A 15,582-nucleotide genomic window follows, 5' to 3' on the forward strand; every position below is an offset into this window, starting at 1 on the left:
AAACATGTTTGTATGGCAGGTGTATGGACCGGATGTGACTTCAATAATGTTAAGTGGAAGAAACTCACTCTCCAATCCCTGTAGACATGCCAGGTATTCTGACTGAATTTTTACTTCAATAATTTTTAAACTTTGTCTTTGTAAACATGTTTGTATGCCAGATACATCTGCAAAATATATCATTCCAAAATAAATGAAACTCACTCCTCCAGCAGTGTAAACATGTGCTCCAGTCACACAGACCTGATATGGCTTGAATTATGCAATACGAAGTTCACTCTCCAATAGCTGTGTAACTTTATGTGTTACAGGTACACAGATCTGGGCACACCTGCCTCCTCCCTGAGCCCAGACTCCACATGTCTACCCAGTCCCTACAGCCCCTACAGTTCCTATAGCTTCACCCTAGACTCACCGCCCCCCACTACTGCTGACTTCACCGAGTATTTCAACGCGCCTGCCACGTACATGGAGAAGGACTTTTCACAACTCACACTATCAGGTTTGTGTTTCTGTAGAGATTCCATGTCCCCCATGTTAGCATCTCCATCGAGATTCCAAGGAAAGATACAACACTGTCCCTAATGTTTGCATCTCCATGGAGATTCCAAGGAAGGATACAACACTGTCCCCCATGTTTGCATCTCCATGGAGATTCCAAGGAAAGATACAACACTGTCCCCAATGTTTGCATCTCCATGGAGATTCCGAGGAAGGGTACATCACTGTCCCCCATGTTTGCGTCTCCATGGAGATTCCAAGGAAAGGTACATGACTGTTCCCCATGTTTGTATTCATGTGGAGATTCATCAGAAAGGTAGGCTCACTGTCACCTATGTTTTTTGTCTGTGGATATTCCAGGACTGAGTGCATCAGCAGCATCCTTTGCTTGCATGGAAGAGGTAATAAATGAGTGTTGGAAGGTTGTGATGTACCATCATGGTTGTGATGTACCAAAGCTGGTATTAAAGCCACTGCATTGTTAAGTATCCCTCCCTCGCAGATCCTTCTTCTGGAACCACTTTGCAAGTATCCTTCTCTCTATTCAGATCAGGAACAGAGAAAGCTGTACGAGGCTGCCAAGGTGATCCAGAATGCGTACCGACTGTATCGGGATAAACAACAACTGCAGCAGCAGCGTCAGAAGGAGATAGAAGCCGCCATCTTGATCCAGAGCTACTATAGGCGATACAAACAGGTACTGTTAGACTCCTGGCACAAAGCATCACTTTGCACTGAAGCTTTGATGAATTTGTCAGCTGTAGTCATGGTAGTTAACATTGCTGTATCTGGAGCAATACAAAATGTTGTTAGAAACTTACCTGAGACTCCGCCCACTCACTCACTCATATACACACACCCCTCACCTTTTCACTCACTGTATGTTTCAGTATGCATATTTCAAGAAGATGACCCAGGCAGCAGTTTTGATCCAGAATCAGTTCAGGAGTTACTACGCACAGAAACGTCTCAAAAAGAACCGAGATCCTGCGGCTGGCCTGCAGCGACAAGGGCCGGAGAGACTGAAGAAGGGTCGCAACCAGTCCGTCATCATCCAGCAGAGATACAGGTGTGTCTTTACCTCTAGCAAGAAGCTCCATTGGTCTAAGGTGCCACAATTTCCTGTAAACAGTTGCATCCCTTCACAGAGCTAGAACCTGCTGTTGATGGGTTTGAATCAGAAGCCAGAAACATTTAGGGTCCTCATTCTGTCAGCACCATACAATACTTGTGGGTTTCATCATAGTCTGAATGCCTCCATCCTGTATCAATTTTGATTACCAATATGCTGACTCGTCACAAAGTAACTGGAATACTGTAAAGAAGCATTCATCACTACTCCCTGTCCTGGATTATTGTGACTGACTGACTGAATGAGTTGGGATTTACGCCGCTTTTAGCAATATTCCAGCAACATCACGGCAGGGGACACCAGAAATGGGCTTCACACATTGTACCCATGTGGGGATTCGAACCCGGGTCTTCGGCGTGACGAGCCAACGCTTTAACCACTAGGCTACCCCACCGCCCCTGGATTATTGTGAACCAAAATTGGATGGAAAGTCAGTTACCATTACCATTTAGCATGGCTCTGAACAGGGTAGAATTGACTGCTTTGTGTGCAACTGACATTACCTTGTAGCAGGGAGCGTATTTTGCCAGATCAGCAATCATGATGGTGTGTATTGTTTCAGGTCTCACTATCAGAGGAAGACAGAGAAGGAGGGTCGACAGCTGTCTGCTGATGCAGCAGATAGGTATGTAGATTACATCAGCCCATGTGAGGCATCAGAATGGAGTGGACCCTTTACCTACATAACATACCCTTTGAGCTTAATGTATTTGCTGTTGTTAGTGCTGTGGGTGATTTGGAAATGGAGACGGGATGCTTATTAAGACAACACAACAGGTTAAAATTAATTTCAGGGATCAAGCGGTTATACATGTACAAACTGTTTTCACATGTGGATGAAATCAAATTTTTTTTATGATATACACCTTGTAATCATATCTGCTGCACTGCTGTTTTGAGTAATATATGTTATATACAAAAGAAAATATGGATAGCCATATTTGGTCTTATTTTTCGGGTACATGCAAAGGTGAGTATGATCATGATCAGATAATTGTAATGAGGGATATCATTGACTTTTTGTTTTATCATTTATGCTGTATAATCAGACTAAAAATGGATGTTCACAGATCCAATTTAAGGTTTATTAGTGTTTAATGCGGAGTGTGTAAGCATGGCTAGGACACAAGTTGAGGTTACAAATTCAGAATTGTAGTAATCAGGGGAGATTATTGCAGAAAGGCTGTTGATTATGGAGATATGATGTATAAGTCAGTCTCAGAAATCTGCCTTCTACTGTCCTATATTACCTGTATGGTGGTGACCACAGATCTTCACACAGACTGGCGTTGCAAGTTACAGATCAATTTTATTGATGATAAAGTGATCAGGTCTGAACAACAGTAGTTTGAGCTTATTGAAATATCACAAGTACATGCACATAACTGCTTACCAAGTCATTGCGTAGATCAATGTGTAGATCAATTCTGATATTGTTGATCACTCGATTGTCTGGTCAAGACTCAATTATTTAAAGACCGTCGCCATACAGTTGGAATATTGCTGAGTGTGACATTAAACAACAACCAACCAACCAAACAACTAGCTTACCACAATTTGTTTCCTTACTGTGCAGATTTGTAAATTTTGATATGATCTTGCTATAGGGAAGAATGAATTTATATCTGGTGTCCAAAGGATTATGACCCATTGAAATCTGTAGCTGTAATACATGTTTGAATTTAACCATGTTTTACAATGTATCTGTTTCCTTCACTTCATGCTAACAGAGATATATGGCAGCTTGTGCATGCAATTAGGGTAGGTAACAGGTGTGCCTAGATGTCATTAAATGATGCCTGCTAGTGATGGCTGGTGTGCATTTCACAAGTCGTTTGATGTGGTTTTGTGAACTGTATTGTGCTCTTTAATTTCCTGTCCTTATTTTTGGTGCATACCACGTCGTAAATATTCACATGTTAGTCTATTGCATAGTTTAAGCATATTTTGAGCTATAAACCATTACAGATCCATTGATTGCTCTGATCAGTGTTTTGCTTGTTGAATATTACAAAGTCAACAGTATTTTGTATCTTATTTCTTTAAACTGTGCTTCAGTGGTAGAAATAGAATTAAATGTAGAGTTAGACCCTTCAAATACAACAAAAGTTTCAATCGGGTCGGATGTGGTCATAATTATTTAAGAAATTCACAAGTTTTAGCTCAGGAGACTTGTTTGTCATGGCTCACTTGTCAGTTTGTTCAAAGAGCTATATATTGCCTTTATGGGTCCTTTTTTTGTTCAGAGTATAATGAAATTTGGTATTTGTTTAGTTTGAACATATATGTTCTGGGTTTTGCAATATTTAAATATTTTGGCCTTGTTTTGACCATGCTCCTGAATTATCTCAAAACTTGAAAAGGCATATTTGGCGGAGGAAGATGTGTTTCAGGCATGTAGGTTTCTCCTCATGATGACATCATATCTAACTCTATTTAAGAGTTGGTCTTTCAAGTACTAGTTATTTTGTGGATTGTGCTTTTTCTCAGGCCTTGAGCATGCATCAGGGAGAGAAACAGTTGGTGATTTCCTCTCCCATGAGTGTGATTAATGGTAATCTGATGATGTAAGTCTTTTCCCCAGCTCTCAAATTTGGTGGGTTCAAATTTGTGTGAGTGGTTAAAAACTCTTTGTTGGAAATATAAAATTCACACACATGATTGGGGCGGTGGGGTAGCCTAGTGGTCAAAGCGTTGGCTCGTCACGCCGAAGACCCGGGTTCGAATCCCCACATGGGTACAATGTGTGAAGCCCATTTCTGGTGTCCCCCAACGTGATGTTGCTGGAATATTGCTAAAAGCGGCGTAAAACCCAACTCAGTCAGTCAGTCAGTCACACACATGATTAGCCTGGGAGTCAGTCAGTCAGTCACACACATGATTAGCCTGGGAGTCAGTCAGTCAGTCACACACATGATTAGCCTGGGAGTCAGTCAGTCAGTCACACACATGATTAGCCTGGGTCTATTCCAAACATTCAACAATGTGATGATTAAAAACCTATCTGAAAAATGTGAAATAGTATGGATATGTCTTGTTTAGAAAATGTGTATTTTACCCCAGAAACAGTAATTGATTATTTGTTTGTTTTTCATGGTCTGTTATGTTCTGTGTTTGACTGAATGAATGTCCTTTGTTTGTGATCAGAATCTTGTACATTAATATGTTTCATCTGCACTGTATGTCAACACATTACGGAGGTGCCAACCATTATAGTTGTGATGGATTCATGATACTTGTCACCAAAATTTGCAATGTCCTAAGGGTCATATATTAAAACATTGCAGGAAATTTTACTTCATCAGCCTCACCACAGGCATTGCCATGTGTATCATCAAGTAATATTTGCATGACAACTAGTTTTAACTCTGGTTTACAGGTTTTGGTGAATTTGTTTGATAAAATGCAATGCAAAAGATGTTTGAATTGCATCAAAATGAAGCAATAATTTTAGACCCAGGTAACCAAAATACGCTGAATTACTTCAGTTAGTGGGTGGCATCTCTGCATTTGATTTTGTGGAACTTAATTGTATGATGTGACCGACTCTTGTTGTTGTCTTGTGAATCTGGCATGCTGTGATTGGTGCTTTCAGAGATCCAACCATCGCATCGATGCTAATGAGATAAAGGTACATCCTGCATATACAACATGTAGACCGGCTTATTTCATGCCTTTCTAATTTAGATCTCTTTAGCCTCGTACTAACATTTCCACTGTAACTTATATAAGTTTCAATAGGGCACCAGAGTGTCATAAGAGTGTACTTCATACATGGGAAGGAAGCTTTGTGATTTTGCTGTTAGCATGGTGGCATACACAAACTGAATGGAGCATTCATAATTTAAATAAGTGGATAATCTGGTCCAGACTTTTATATTAACAGGACCCGTGAAGATCCGGGTTAGAATTAATCTTCAGTAGCCCATGCTTGTCGTAAGAGGCGACTAACAGGATTGGGTGGTCAGGCTCGCTGAGTTGGTTGACACATGTCATCGTATCGCAATTACATAGATTGATGCTCATGCTGTTGATCACTGGATTGTCTGGGCTAGACTAAATTATTTACAGACTGCCATCATATAGCTGGAATATTGCTGAGTGCAGAGTAAAACTAAATTCAGTCACTCACACTTATTTACAGGCTGCAATCATATAGCTGAAATTTTGCAGTGCAGAGCTAAACAATAAAACATATTTAAAGTGACACTTCCCAAGTTGACTGCCATGGCAAATTTGATTCAGATGATTCAGAACCCACCTTGTCAACTTGAATCTTATGATGGAAGTGAAAAAACAACAATAACAGCAGAATGATGCATAGAAATAGTCAAGAGATCTTTCATTATAGCGGCCCTTTAAGCCATGACCTTGACCTGGGTGAAGTGTACGAAGACTTCAACTGTTTGCACAGGTTTCACCCAGTAGGTTACAGGATCTGCTGCTGGTGTGTTTTAATCCCAGATTTATCCACAGTCATCAGATTATGATGTTTGGTTTGTCGGTACAATATCACAATATCCATGATTCTGGCTTACACTAAAGGGATATTGTTTACAGCCTGTGTAAATCTCAGCTCTCTCCTCACATCAGCTGATCCACAGTGATGATTATATAACTACAGCTACGACTCAATCCTCTGCAATGTGTCACGATTGTTGTGAAGGTCTTAATATAAAATATTTCAAATGGCATAATGTTCATTCTGTCAGTCTTTGGGTTTTTCTATATGATTTTCAAAATAAGAGATTCCCAAGCCCCCAGATAGTGTTAGAGTGGCCGCTGGTCACGCTAAAGACCCAGGTTCGATTCTCCACAACTGTACAATGTGTGAAGCCCATTTCTGGTGTCCCCTGCTGTGGTATTGCTGGAATATTGCTAAAAGCCTTGTAATACCATACTCACTCACTCACTCACTGAGACAGGGTTTATTTCCCCAAACGGGTACAATATTGGAAGCCCCATTCTTTTTTCAACAGTGGATATTTAATTCTAGATTGATACAAATAGTGTGATACCTACCTCACTCTCTAACTCTATGAAGGATGGTTAATGGATACTGTATACCATCATATTATCCGAAATACTACTCTGACTTAACTATCTTCCAAGTGGAAAGTCAATAATCCACTAATAACAGTACTTAATTCATAAATTTGCTTAGAATTATGACAAGTAAATTAATTCTCTTTTACATTTTGTAGACTTCATAATGCTTACGTACTGAGCCTGAAGTGATTTACCGTGTCATATTCGTGTTATTGTATTTCATCTATTAGATGCCAAAGAGCAATGTCATGCAAACTGGGGCGGCGGGGTAGCCTTGTGGTTAAAGCGTTCACTCGTCACGCTGAAGACCCGGGTTCGATTCCCCACATGGGTACAATGTGTGAAGCCCATTTCTGGTGATATTGCTGGAATAATGCTAAAAGCGGCGTAAAACTTAACTCACTCACTCATGCAAACTGTTTACCATACATAGGCAGGAATCTTTTCTGTTTAATGCTGGTACCAGGTAGCTCTTCACCTTACTGAATCCCCCCGCCATATTGCTTGAATATTGCTGACTGCGGCATTAAACAAGAAACCAACCAACCTTACAGAGTCCCCAAGTCTACTGCCAGACAAAAGGCACATTCGCAGGAAATGGTTGTTATTAAGTTAGATGTAGGAATCTATTCGATTAAATGCTGGTTTAGAGGTAGCTCTTTACCATACTGCATTCCCAAGTCTTCTGTCCGATAATGAGCAAATATCACTTTCATGGCCTCATTCAATAAAGCATTGACCAAACACAAAGACTGCCATAAGACCATAAGACTACCATAAGACATAGGTACCCGTGAAGGTCCCGGTTAGAATGAACCTTCAGTAACCCATGCTTGTTGTAAGAGGCGACTAACAGGATCGGGTGGTCGCTGACTTGGTTGACACCATGTCATCGTTTCCCAATTGTGTAGATCGATGCTCATGCTGTAGATCACTGGATTGTCTTGTCCAGACTCGATTATTTACAGACCGCCCCCATATAGCTGGAATATTGCAGAGTGTGGCGTAAAACTAAACTCACTCACTCACCATAAGACATAGGGCAGATATTACTATTATGAATTAGCCTTGTGTGCAAAGTCAGGTACTTTACTTAATGTACCCTGTATCATGTATTTTTTTTTCACAAGTGTAACACTGTAACATGTATGTTATCTGCACCACCTTGAGCTTATTCAGTCTACTCTTTTGTGTTGCTTATAGGAAAATCTTTTGCTTAATCACATCAACTTTACAATATTTTTGTACCCCACCACTGTGTGAATGTTGCCAGTTCACATCTTTGTTATAAGACAGTGAAAGTGGGAATCTGTTTAGTATAATTGACTTGGAGGATTATTATTACTCTCTTGAAGATCTCCGGGTACCTGTAACACACAGTGATCTTAGCAGTATGACTGTTGTAAGTTTATGGGTGTTGGGGGTGTGTGTTTTGGTGTAGCCTGGTGGTTAATGTGTTTGCTCGTCATGCCGAAGATGCAGGTTCGATTCCCCATGTGGGTACAATGTGTGAAGCCCATTTCTGTTGTTCTCTGCTGTGATATTGCTGGAATATTGCTTAAAGTGGCGTAAAACCCAACTCACTCACTCACTCACTCACTATGGGAGTTGTGATTGTTTTAGCACTAAGATAACTTTGTTGAATTGGTCCTCTGAGGAGTTTAACATACATTTGTTGAATTGGAAACTGACAACAATTACTCAGTCACTTGATATGAATTTACGAGAAAAACTCAAGAAATCCCAGCTATTTTATCTGAAAAATATGATGCATCAACAAATTCTCTGTTTTATCATCTTTTTATAAATATCTATTGTTAATAAATTGTAGTGTATTTATTTTGCAATGCAACCTATTTAACCAAGACACTTCCAGATTCAGCTAGTCCATACAGAGTTCATTTACTAACCACAGATTCTCCACCTTTATTGCAGCTCCCCACCCCCCGAGCAAAACAGCACATCCAGAGACGGAACCCCACCAGTCGATGCTGAGCCAGAAATCCCCTACCCTGAGGAAGAGGATGAGTGAATCACCATAACGGACGGACACGCCCACCCACTGCTGGATCTGTGCCTGGGCATGGCTGTTCATCTTTGTGGCATCCATGGGAGGACATACCTCTGTCTTATCCAAAATCCCCATTTCATGCTGTGTTCAAAGGGAGAGAACTGCTTAAGTAGCAATGGTCTCCAGAGGAGTTGTCAAAGAACAAACTGTTGTTGAGCTGTGTCGTGATTTGACATGCCTCTTCAATCTGGGTTGGGACGAGATATTAAATGGTGTGTATTGTTTGTATGTGCGTTGAAAAACTGCGTTGTGAACAAGCTATGGAAATAGGCTTGCCGTGAAGTACCCACAATTTCAGCCCTTTGCTGTTTCAAGTTTGTCAATGGCTCGTTATGGGCTTTCAAGGTATGATAAGTCACTAATAGCTGCCAACTGTCTCGAATACATGTTTTCCTTTATCATCACAAATAATATACCAGTCTGTATGAAAAAAATTACGACGACTAAGTTTTCATACACTAATAAGGAGATGGTCATTATTTAGCCTCACATTGTCGGATATGAATGTTGCTTGTTTCTCGATTGGTATGGAGTCGTATTTAGGAGGTTATGTCTGTCCAATCAAGCTCTCCACAATGGTATTTTAAGAAATTGAAGTAGAAACAAAGCGATAAAATTATTTGCTGAGTTTCAGAATCACATGTCTGTATTCAACTGTAGACGATTCATGTAGTCTGGCATCCTGGGCCTCGTTTCAGTAAGCCTAAGATTCAAGCATTAGGTGCCTCCTATACTGTAACATAGGAGGTTCGAATGCTACTCAGAAAAGTCTGAGATCTTAGGCTTACTTAGAGCTGGGGCCCTGACCGGGAGATTGTAAGAAAATAGAACTTTGGGAAATTCGGCAGCTATGGTGACAGATCACACCATCTACATTGATGTTTGTCAGCCAGTGTCTTGTTGAAAGACATAACCCACGTTGATGTGAACATGTCTTCAGTTCTTCCCATGGTGAAAACGTGCAGCGGATTGAGTATGGACACGCCCATCCTGCAGTGGATTCTCCTCATAGTGGCCCCAGCTTCTCTAAGGTGCCCCACCCTCTTCTCTGCCCCTGCATTGATTGTCTCTCTAAGCTGCACTTCACAGACACTGCTCAACACTTGACTACTCTGTTCTCAATTGATTCTGATACTTGGCTCATCAACATTATCAACAGCAAGTGGTTTCACTCAGCAGAGAATCAGTGGATTTGGTCTTAATGTGTCTAATGCATGTACATGACCATTTTAGCAGTTTGACAAGTTGACATGTATCTTTATGACAATGAAAGTATATACCGGAAATATACCATAATATTGTTATGTAGAAACATTAATTATCGCCTGTCCATAAAAGATATATTTTCCAGGTTGTATGTTTCAAATGGTATTATTTCTTACATCAGAATAATTTGATAATTAGCAGTACATCAGAATTGATGGAAAGAAATATTTCATGAAACTATGTCAGTGAACTGAGAATTTGAATCGTATATATACAGATGGTGTATCTGAAATTCCAGTAAAAACAGAATATATCTGAATCATTTCCACGAGAATGTTAGTCTGTGATCAGAAGATTGTTTCAAAAGGTTCTTGATGTATCTGCTAGACATTGTATTAATCTCAAGATCCAAGATACGAGGACATATCTCGTGTTGTGTTGTGCTTATTTAGTCCTGGATCTGATGGATGATGTAGAATCACGTTACTTACGGCTTACAGGAAAAGGGAAATTGTACCGTTCTAGAAATGTTTTAAATACTCAAACTAGTAGTTCTGATGATCATATATGATCAAGAATGTAAGTATGGCTTAGTGTCGCTGAATAGTTTTTCTTCAAGACAAAACAACCATGACCTAGTCCATATCCCAAGATGATTTCTTTTGACACATGTTTGTGCTGTCTGTACAAGTTCCAAAGAAAGTCAGCTACTATCAGTGACTTGCTTAAGATCAAATATGGGAAAAACCTATAACATGTTGTTAAGTTAATCTCCTTTTCATAATTCTTCTCTCTACCCATTGAGGGAGTCAAGTTATAAATCTGACACATGTATGAGTAAGGTTATTGTTCATTCATCTGAGATGTGAAAAGTTTCAAAATGATTCCTAAATGCTTTGCTAATCTCTCAAATTTTGTAGATCCTGTGAGCCCAAAATGCCATGATTTTACCTTATCCTTTGGTTTATGATCTATTGCACAACACTTGTCAGTCTTTGTCATCTTTGTGGTTATCGACATTACTTTCCTAACCACTAGTTATAATCTGGAAATGTTTCATGTTATGTTATTACCTGAAGCAGTGTTCCTAGCCAACATAAGTTAAACGTCAAGGTCAAATGGTTGATAATGGTTCATTCTAACATTTGTTGGTGGATATAATCAACCCCCACCTCGCTGTGAGGTAATCGAGAAGAGTTACACCTTGAGACAAACAGGAGGCGGTGGCCATTGTTCAAACTTGAACTTTTTCTGGTTCGAACCAAGGTCTAAACCAGTTCTCTGATTGTAACTGAAGACATTTTGGTTGAACATAAAGCTGATAACACGCTCACGTTGAGTCAGCTGTTGATGGCTCACCGACGAACTGCGATGTTGCTTGGTCAGCATTGTCTGTTTCCTATTTCTGTGATAATTCCCCATGTCCTACTTACGCTGTTAAACTGGTCTTTCATTTCTCCACTTGTTGATGACATCAGTCCCTAGGTATTAAGAATGTTCCTGCATGTTACTTAACTGTTAATATCCTAGCAACAGACTCGTTATGTTTGTGACTAAACTGTACAGCCAGTTGTTGTCAGACTTTGAAATTATTCAGATTTAATCCAGCTTTCTAGTTAATGCAAGAAATATGCATGTTGAAATATTTATATTTTTAAGTCAACTTTGCACACAGATATTAGAAGCCCACACAAAGTATATGGCCACAAAATATATCTTGATCATGTTATGTAAAGAAAATACCAACTGTTACTTCTGAGCTTTTAAAGCTTTTTTATAAAGCAAACATAATATTTGGATTAGAAATTCAGTTATATTTTCCATTAGTTTCCATTGCATTTGTTTTGTACAATGATTAAATGTTTAAGTCGTATGAATTCATTAAAGAAGCACAGTGTCTGGCTCTTTGCCCATGGGCTCATCAGCTGCCTTTAGTTAGACTGAGACAACAGGAAGTACTGAGAGACTGGGCAGAGAGGAAGTACTGTATCATGTTGAATCAGTCAGCGTGAGTACCGCCCAACATGAAAATCCTGAAAAAAACCTCTCCAGTCTGAAGGCTTGAGCCGAGGTTTTCCTTCATTTATAAAATTACCATAAATGCAGTCATTATTGAATTCATAGTTTTTGTTTGATTCTAATCAATACCCATTTGACATGAATTCATTTTATGAGAGAAATAGTTTTCAAGCTATTTTTACCAATGAACAAATGAACACTTGTTTATGCAGCATTTTCTGTTGGTAGAAATTATGTCTGCCTGTTACTGAATGTCTAATACAAGAGCCTTATGACAGTGAGATGAGTGTTCATTGTGGTGAGTCACCAGCATTAAGAATAAGTGCTCAGCTTCAAAGATTGCCATTGTATGGAGGAAAGAATTTCTTGTTTTCTTAAATCTAGATTTTTATATTTGGAGAATTTTTTTTCCCATCTTCATCATTTGAATGTTGAATTAAATGTTAATCAAGTCCCCCTTGTTGTGTTTAGTGATGTATGGAGAACATTGAATCTTTACTTTGATTTAATTGAACAAATATAGTAAGGCTGTTATTCAAAGCATGTTTTCAGATTAACTGACACTGGGTCCTGTGTGTGCACTCATACTGTAGGTTAGGCCTCAAAAGATCATATTTTTTGTCCGTTATTTAATATACTGAATGGTGGAATTTTGTCAATGGTATCACCATAGATCTATCAAGCTATTCCAATACAATATTTTAACACTTGTACACACAAAAGTTTCTTCTTCTAAGACAAGTTCAAAATGCCCGTGACATTCCTCCTTGGTAGTTTAAGACATATTTACTTTATTGTTGGTAAGGTCTTTCTTTCGATTATAATGCAAGATTAATGGTTTTGACGCAGATTGCTCCAACATCGTGTCCCTTTTAGTGCTCTTGTTAACTTTCCATGCAAGTTCAGGACAAATAGCCACTTGTCCTTCAGTTTAACATGTCTTTCTAGCACTGAAGCTCGTTACTGTACCGATAATGCTCCCTCTCGAGTGTTGGCTTGTTAAATGATTATTGTTTGAAAAAGGAAGTCAAAATAGTTGAAGGTGTGTAGTGACAGGATAAGGAACAGACATTTGTCCTTCACCAATGGTATTTAGTATTTTGTCAGTTTGATACGTCCCTGTATGAATGCCTCATCAGCTTCCACTGTCATCTCAACACACTTTCACAGGCGCCATCTACTTCCTGCAGTAGCCTCATTCTGGACAACCACAAAGCAGGAAGTGATGCTCTGTCTTGCTCGCTGAGCCTCAGCAGGGTGTTTGTGCGATCATACTGTACTTAGTTCTTCCCAGGGTCCTAAGTTTGGAGCATGCATGTCAATCAACATTGTTTATTCGTATCATTTGGGTTTTTTGGTTTTGTTTTCAACATTGTGCACCCCTATTGATGCCTTTGTGAAATGTTTTATTTATTGATGACACTATTGTTTACTGTGATATGTATTTATGTTATGATCTAGTTGTGCTTTTAGTTTTCAGTTAACCGAAGTAGAATCTGGTGGTCTCATGGTGCAGATCAAGGACTTTAAATACTTTAGAATTATCAAACATTTTACATCAGTACGCTAAACAACATTGACATTCAGTGGTATATCTAGTATATGATTTCTATAAACTTGTAATCTTTGACCAAATATACTTTAATTCATAATTTGTAGTTATCTGTATCCTACTGATATATAATTACTTGTGAATAATATGGATGGTCTTGGTATACACATACTGGTGGTATTTGAGTCATTAATTTTTATCAAAATTAAACTTCGGAAACCCAGCTAGCACATGTTATCTCAAACATCTGGGGCACACTTCAACAAATTATTAAGATTGTATAGTTTCTCAGCAACATGAAACTTTATATTGATAAACATACTCAGGTATTTTCTAGTACTGTATTCATCATAATAAGTGCTCTTGGGCTTAGAAAACTGACAAAGGTTTATGCATATTATATCTGTACATACAGTCATTCTGTAAACAACAGAATCAGTTGAAACCTCCATGAAACTAAATCAGTTTTGTTAATAATTAATGGGCAATTTGATAGGTACCCTTTCGACTGTTGAGATCTGTAAAAGGTATGACCCTAAGGAAAAACAGGCAATCTAAACGGAATGGAAATCTCTGGTTTTAAGCCATTGTTCACTTCACCAATCCATAATATGTTTAAATTGTCCAGTGAACTGATATAAATGATTGTCTAAAATGTTTACTCCTAGGCAAACCTCCCCCTGTTGGTTCAAGTCCATGTTCACCTTGATAATGTTTCCAGGTTTTTTGCCACCATACCTGTGCTTGTGGGTTTCCCTGAATTGGTAAACATCAAAGACCTGTGTCACTTTAGGCTTTCCTCCAACATCAGATTGCAATGCTGTGATATATAGCAGGAAACAGCATTAAATACAATTCACAATAGAAAAGGTATTCACTGACCAATATATTTAACCCCTCTACTTTCATTGGATTACACGTGTCGGATTCTTGTAAAAGCTTGTTTTTTTCTTTATGAAAAAATTGCATTTGTAATGACTTTTAAGGAGGAATCCTTGTCTCTCTATCGAGTTCAGGACCGATCACTGATAATACATGAAATCCTGTCCAATGTACCAGAAGTCCAAACCATCCAGCGTATCTACTGCCCCAAGTTACTGTGTTATGTAAAACTATTTTAGTGTTGATTGTTAGCTGCAAGAAATTGTATATGGTTGTATTTGACATTATATATTGTTTGCCTGTAACTGTTGTTTACTTATCCTGTAAATAGGGCTTCAGAGGCACTGTCAGTATGGTATAGCTTCCCTTTATCCCATGACATGTGATTACATTACTAATTATTAGTAGCCATGCGCTGATTGTAAGCAAGTCATTCATTTGCAGTGTCAGCTTGTGCCTGTTGACTATGTGATTACTAGAGGTACATACGGTTAGTATACTTTCTCTGTTATACTATTCAAATTACAACAGATACAAGTAATCGTCTGTGATCAGTTAGTTTGGGGGGTTTTCAGGTTAATGCTTTTTAGCATTTGATTATGCATGGTGCTACCCAATTAAGGTTTTTTTTCTATTTTTGTTCAAGTTTTCTACTGGGAGGTAAATGAGGGATATTTATTTTTGTGTGCGTTTGGTTTTAAATGAAATGATTACAAATTACAAGCAAGTCAATGAATTGAAATATTGAGCTTTACTGCATTTTGATTTTGCAAAATAGGTTTGCATTTTCAAGTTATATTTGGACAGTGGTGAAGCTTGTGTCTTACAGACATTGTAGATTTTTGTAATACATGCTCACCAATGTTGAACTGCATGGGATCACAGGCACCGCAGCCGTGCTAGCGCTTGTCATTGTACATATTTGTCAATTCTTCAATTCTATTTTTATTGTGCAATATAGCCACACTGTTTGTCTTTGAAACAAATCTAGCACAATCCATTCAAGATGAAACTACCATTGATTCCTTGTTACACTGAACATGTTTCACAGTTGATGTATATCTGTTAAATCAACTGGAGGGTCATTGTACTTGTGATAGGTCCATGTGAGTTATGACATCACTGTAATGTCAAGGGTCAGTGTAATGTCAAGGTCATTGTCAAATGTCA

At 38.7% G+C, this 15,582-nt stretch overlaps 1 protein-coding gene across 1 annotated transcript in view; it reads left to right on the forward strand.

The window, feature by feature from the left end:
* LOC124271870 (calmodulin-binding transcription activator 1-like) overlaps positions 1 to 9,346 on the forward strand; it is a 47,668-nt gene extending 38,322 nt beyond the window's left edge. The window contains 7 exon segments of the mRNA XM_046707026.1: positions 312 to 502; positions 1,050 to 1,198; positions 1,392 to 1,570; positions 2,196 to 2,258; positions 3,364 to 3,394; positions 5,229 to 5,264; positions 8,618 to 9,346. Coding sequence (XP_046562982.1) covers positions 312 to 502; positions 1,050 to 1,198; positions 1,392 to 1,570; positions 2,196 to 2,258; positions 3,364 to 3,394; positions 5,229 to 5,264; positions 8,618 to 8,677 — 709 coding nt within the window. The 3' untranslated portion in view covers positions 8,678 to 9,346.
* Positions 9,347 to 15,582: the final 6,236 nt, after the last annotated feature.

This window comes from Haliotis rubra, unplaced genomic scaffold (genome assembly GCF_003918875.1).
Source record: "Haliotis rubra isolate DU_JTF1 unplaced genomic scaffold, ASM391887v1 Scf164, whole genome shotgun sequence".
In the NCBI taxonomy this organism is placed as follows: domain Eukaryota; kingdom Metazoa; phylum Mollusca; class Gastropoda; order Lepetellida; family Haliotidae; genus Haliotis; species Haliotis rubra.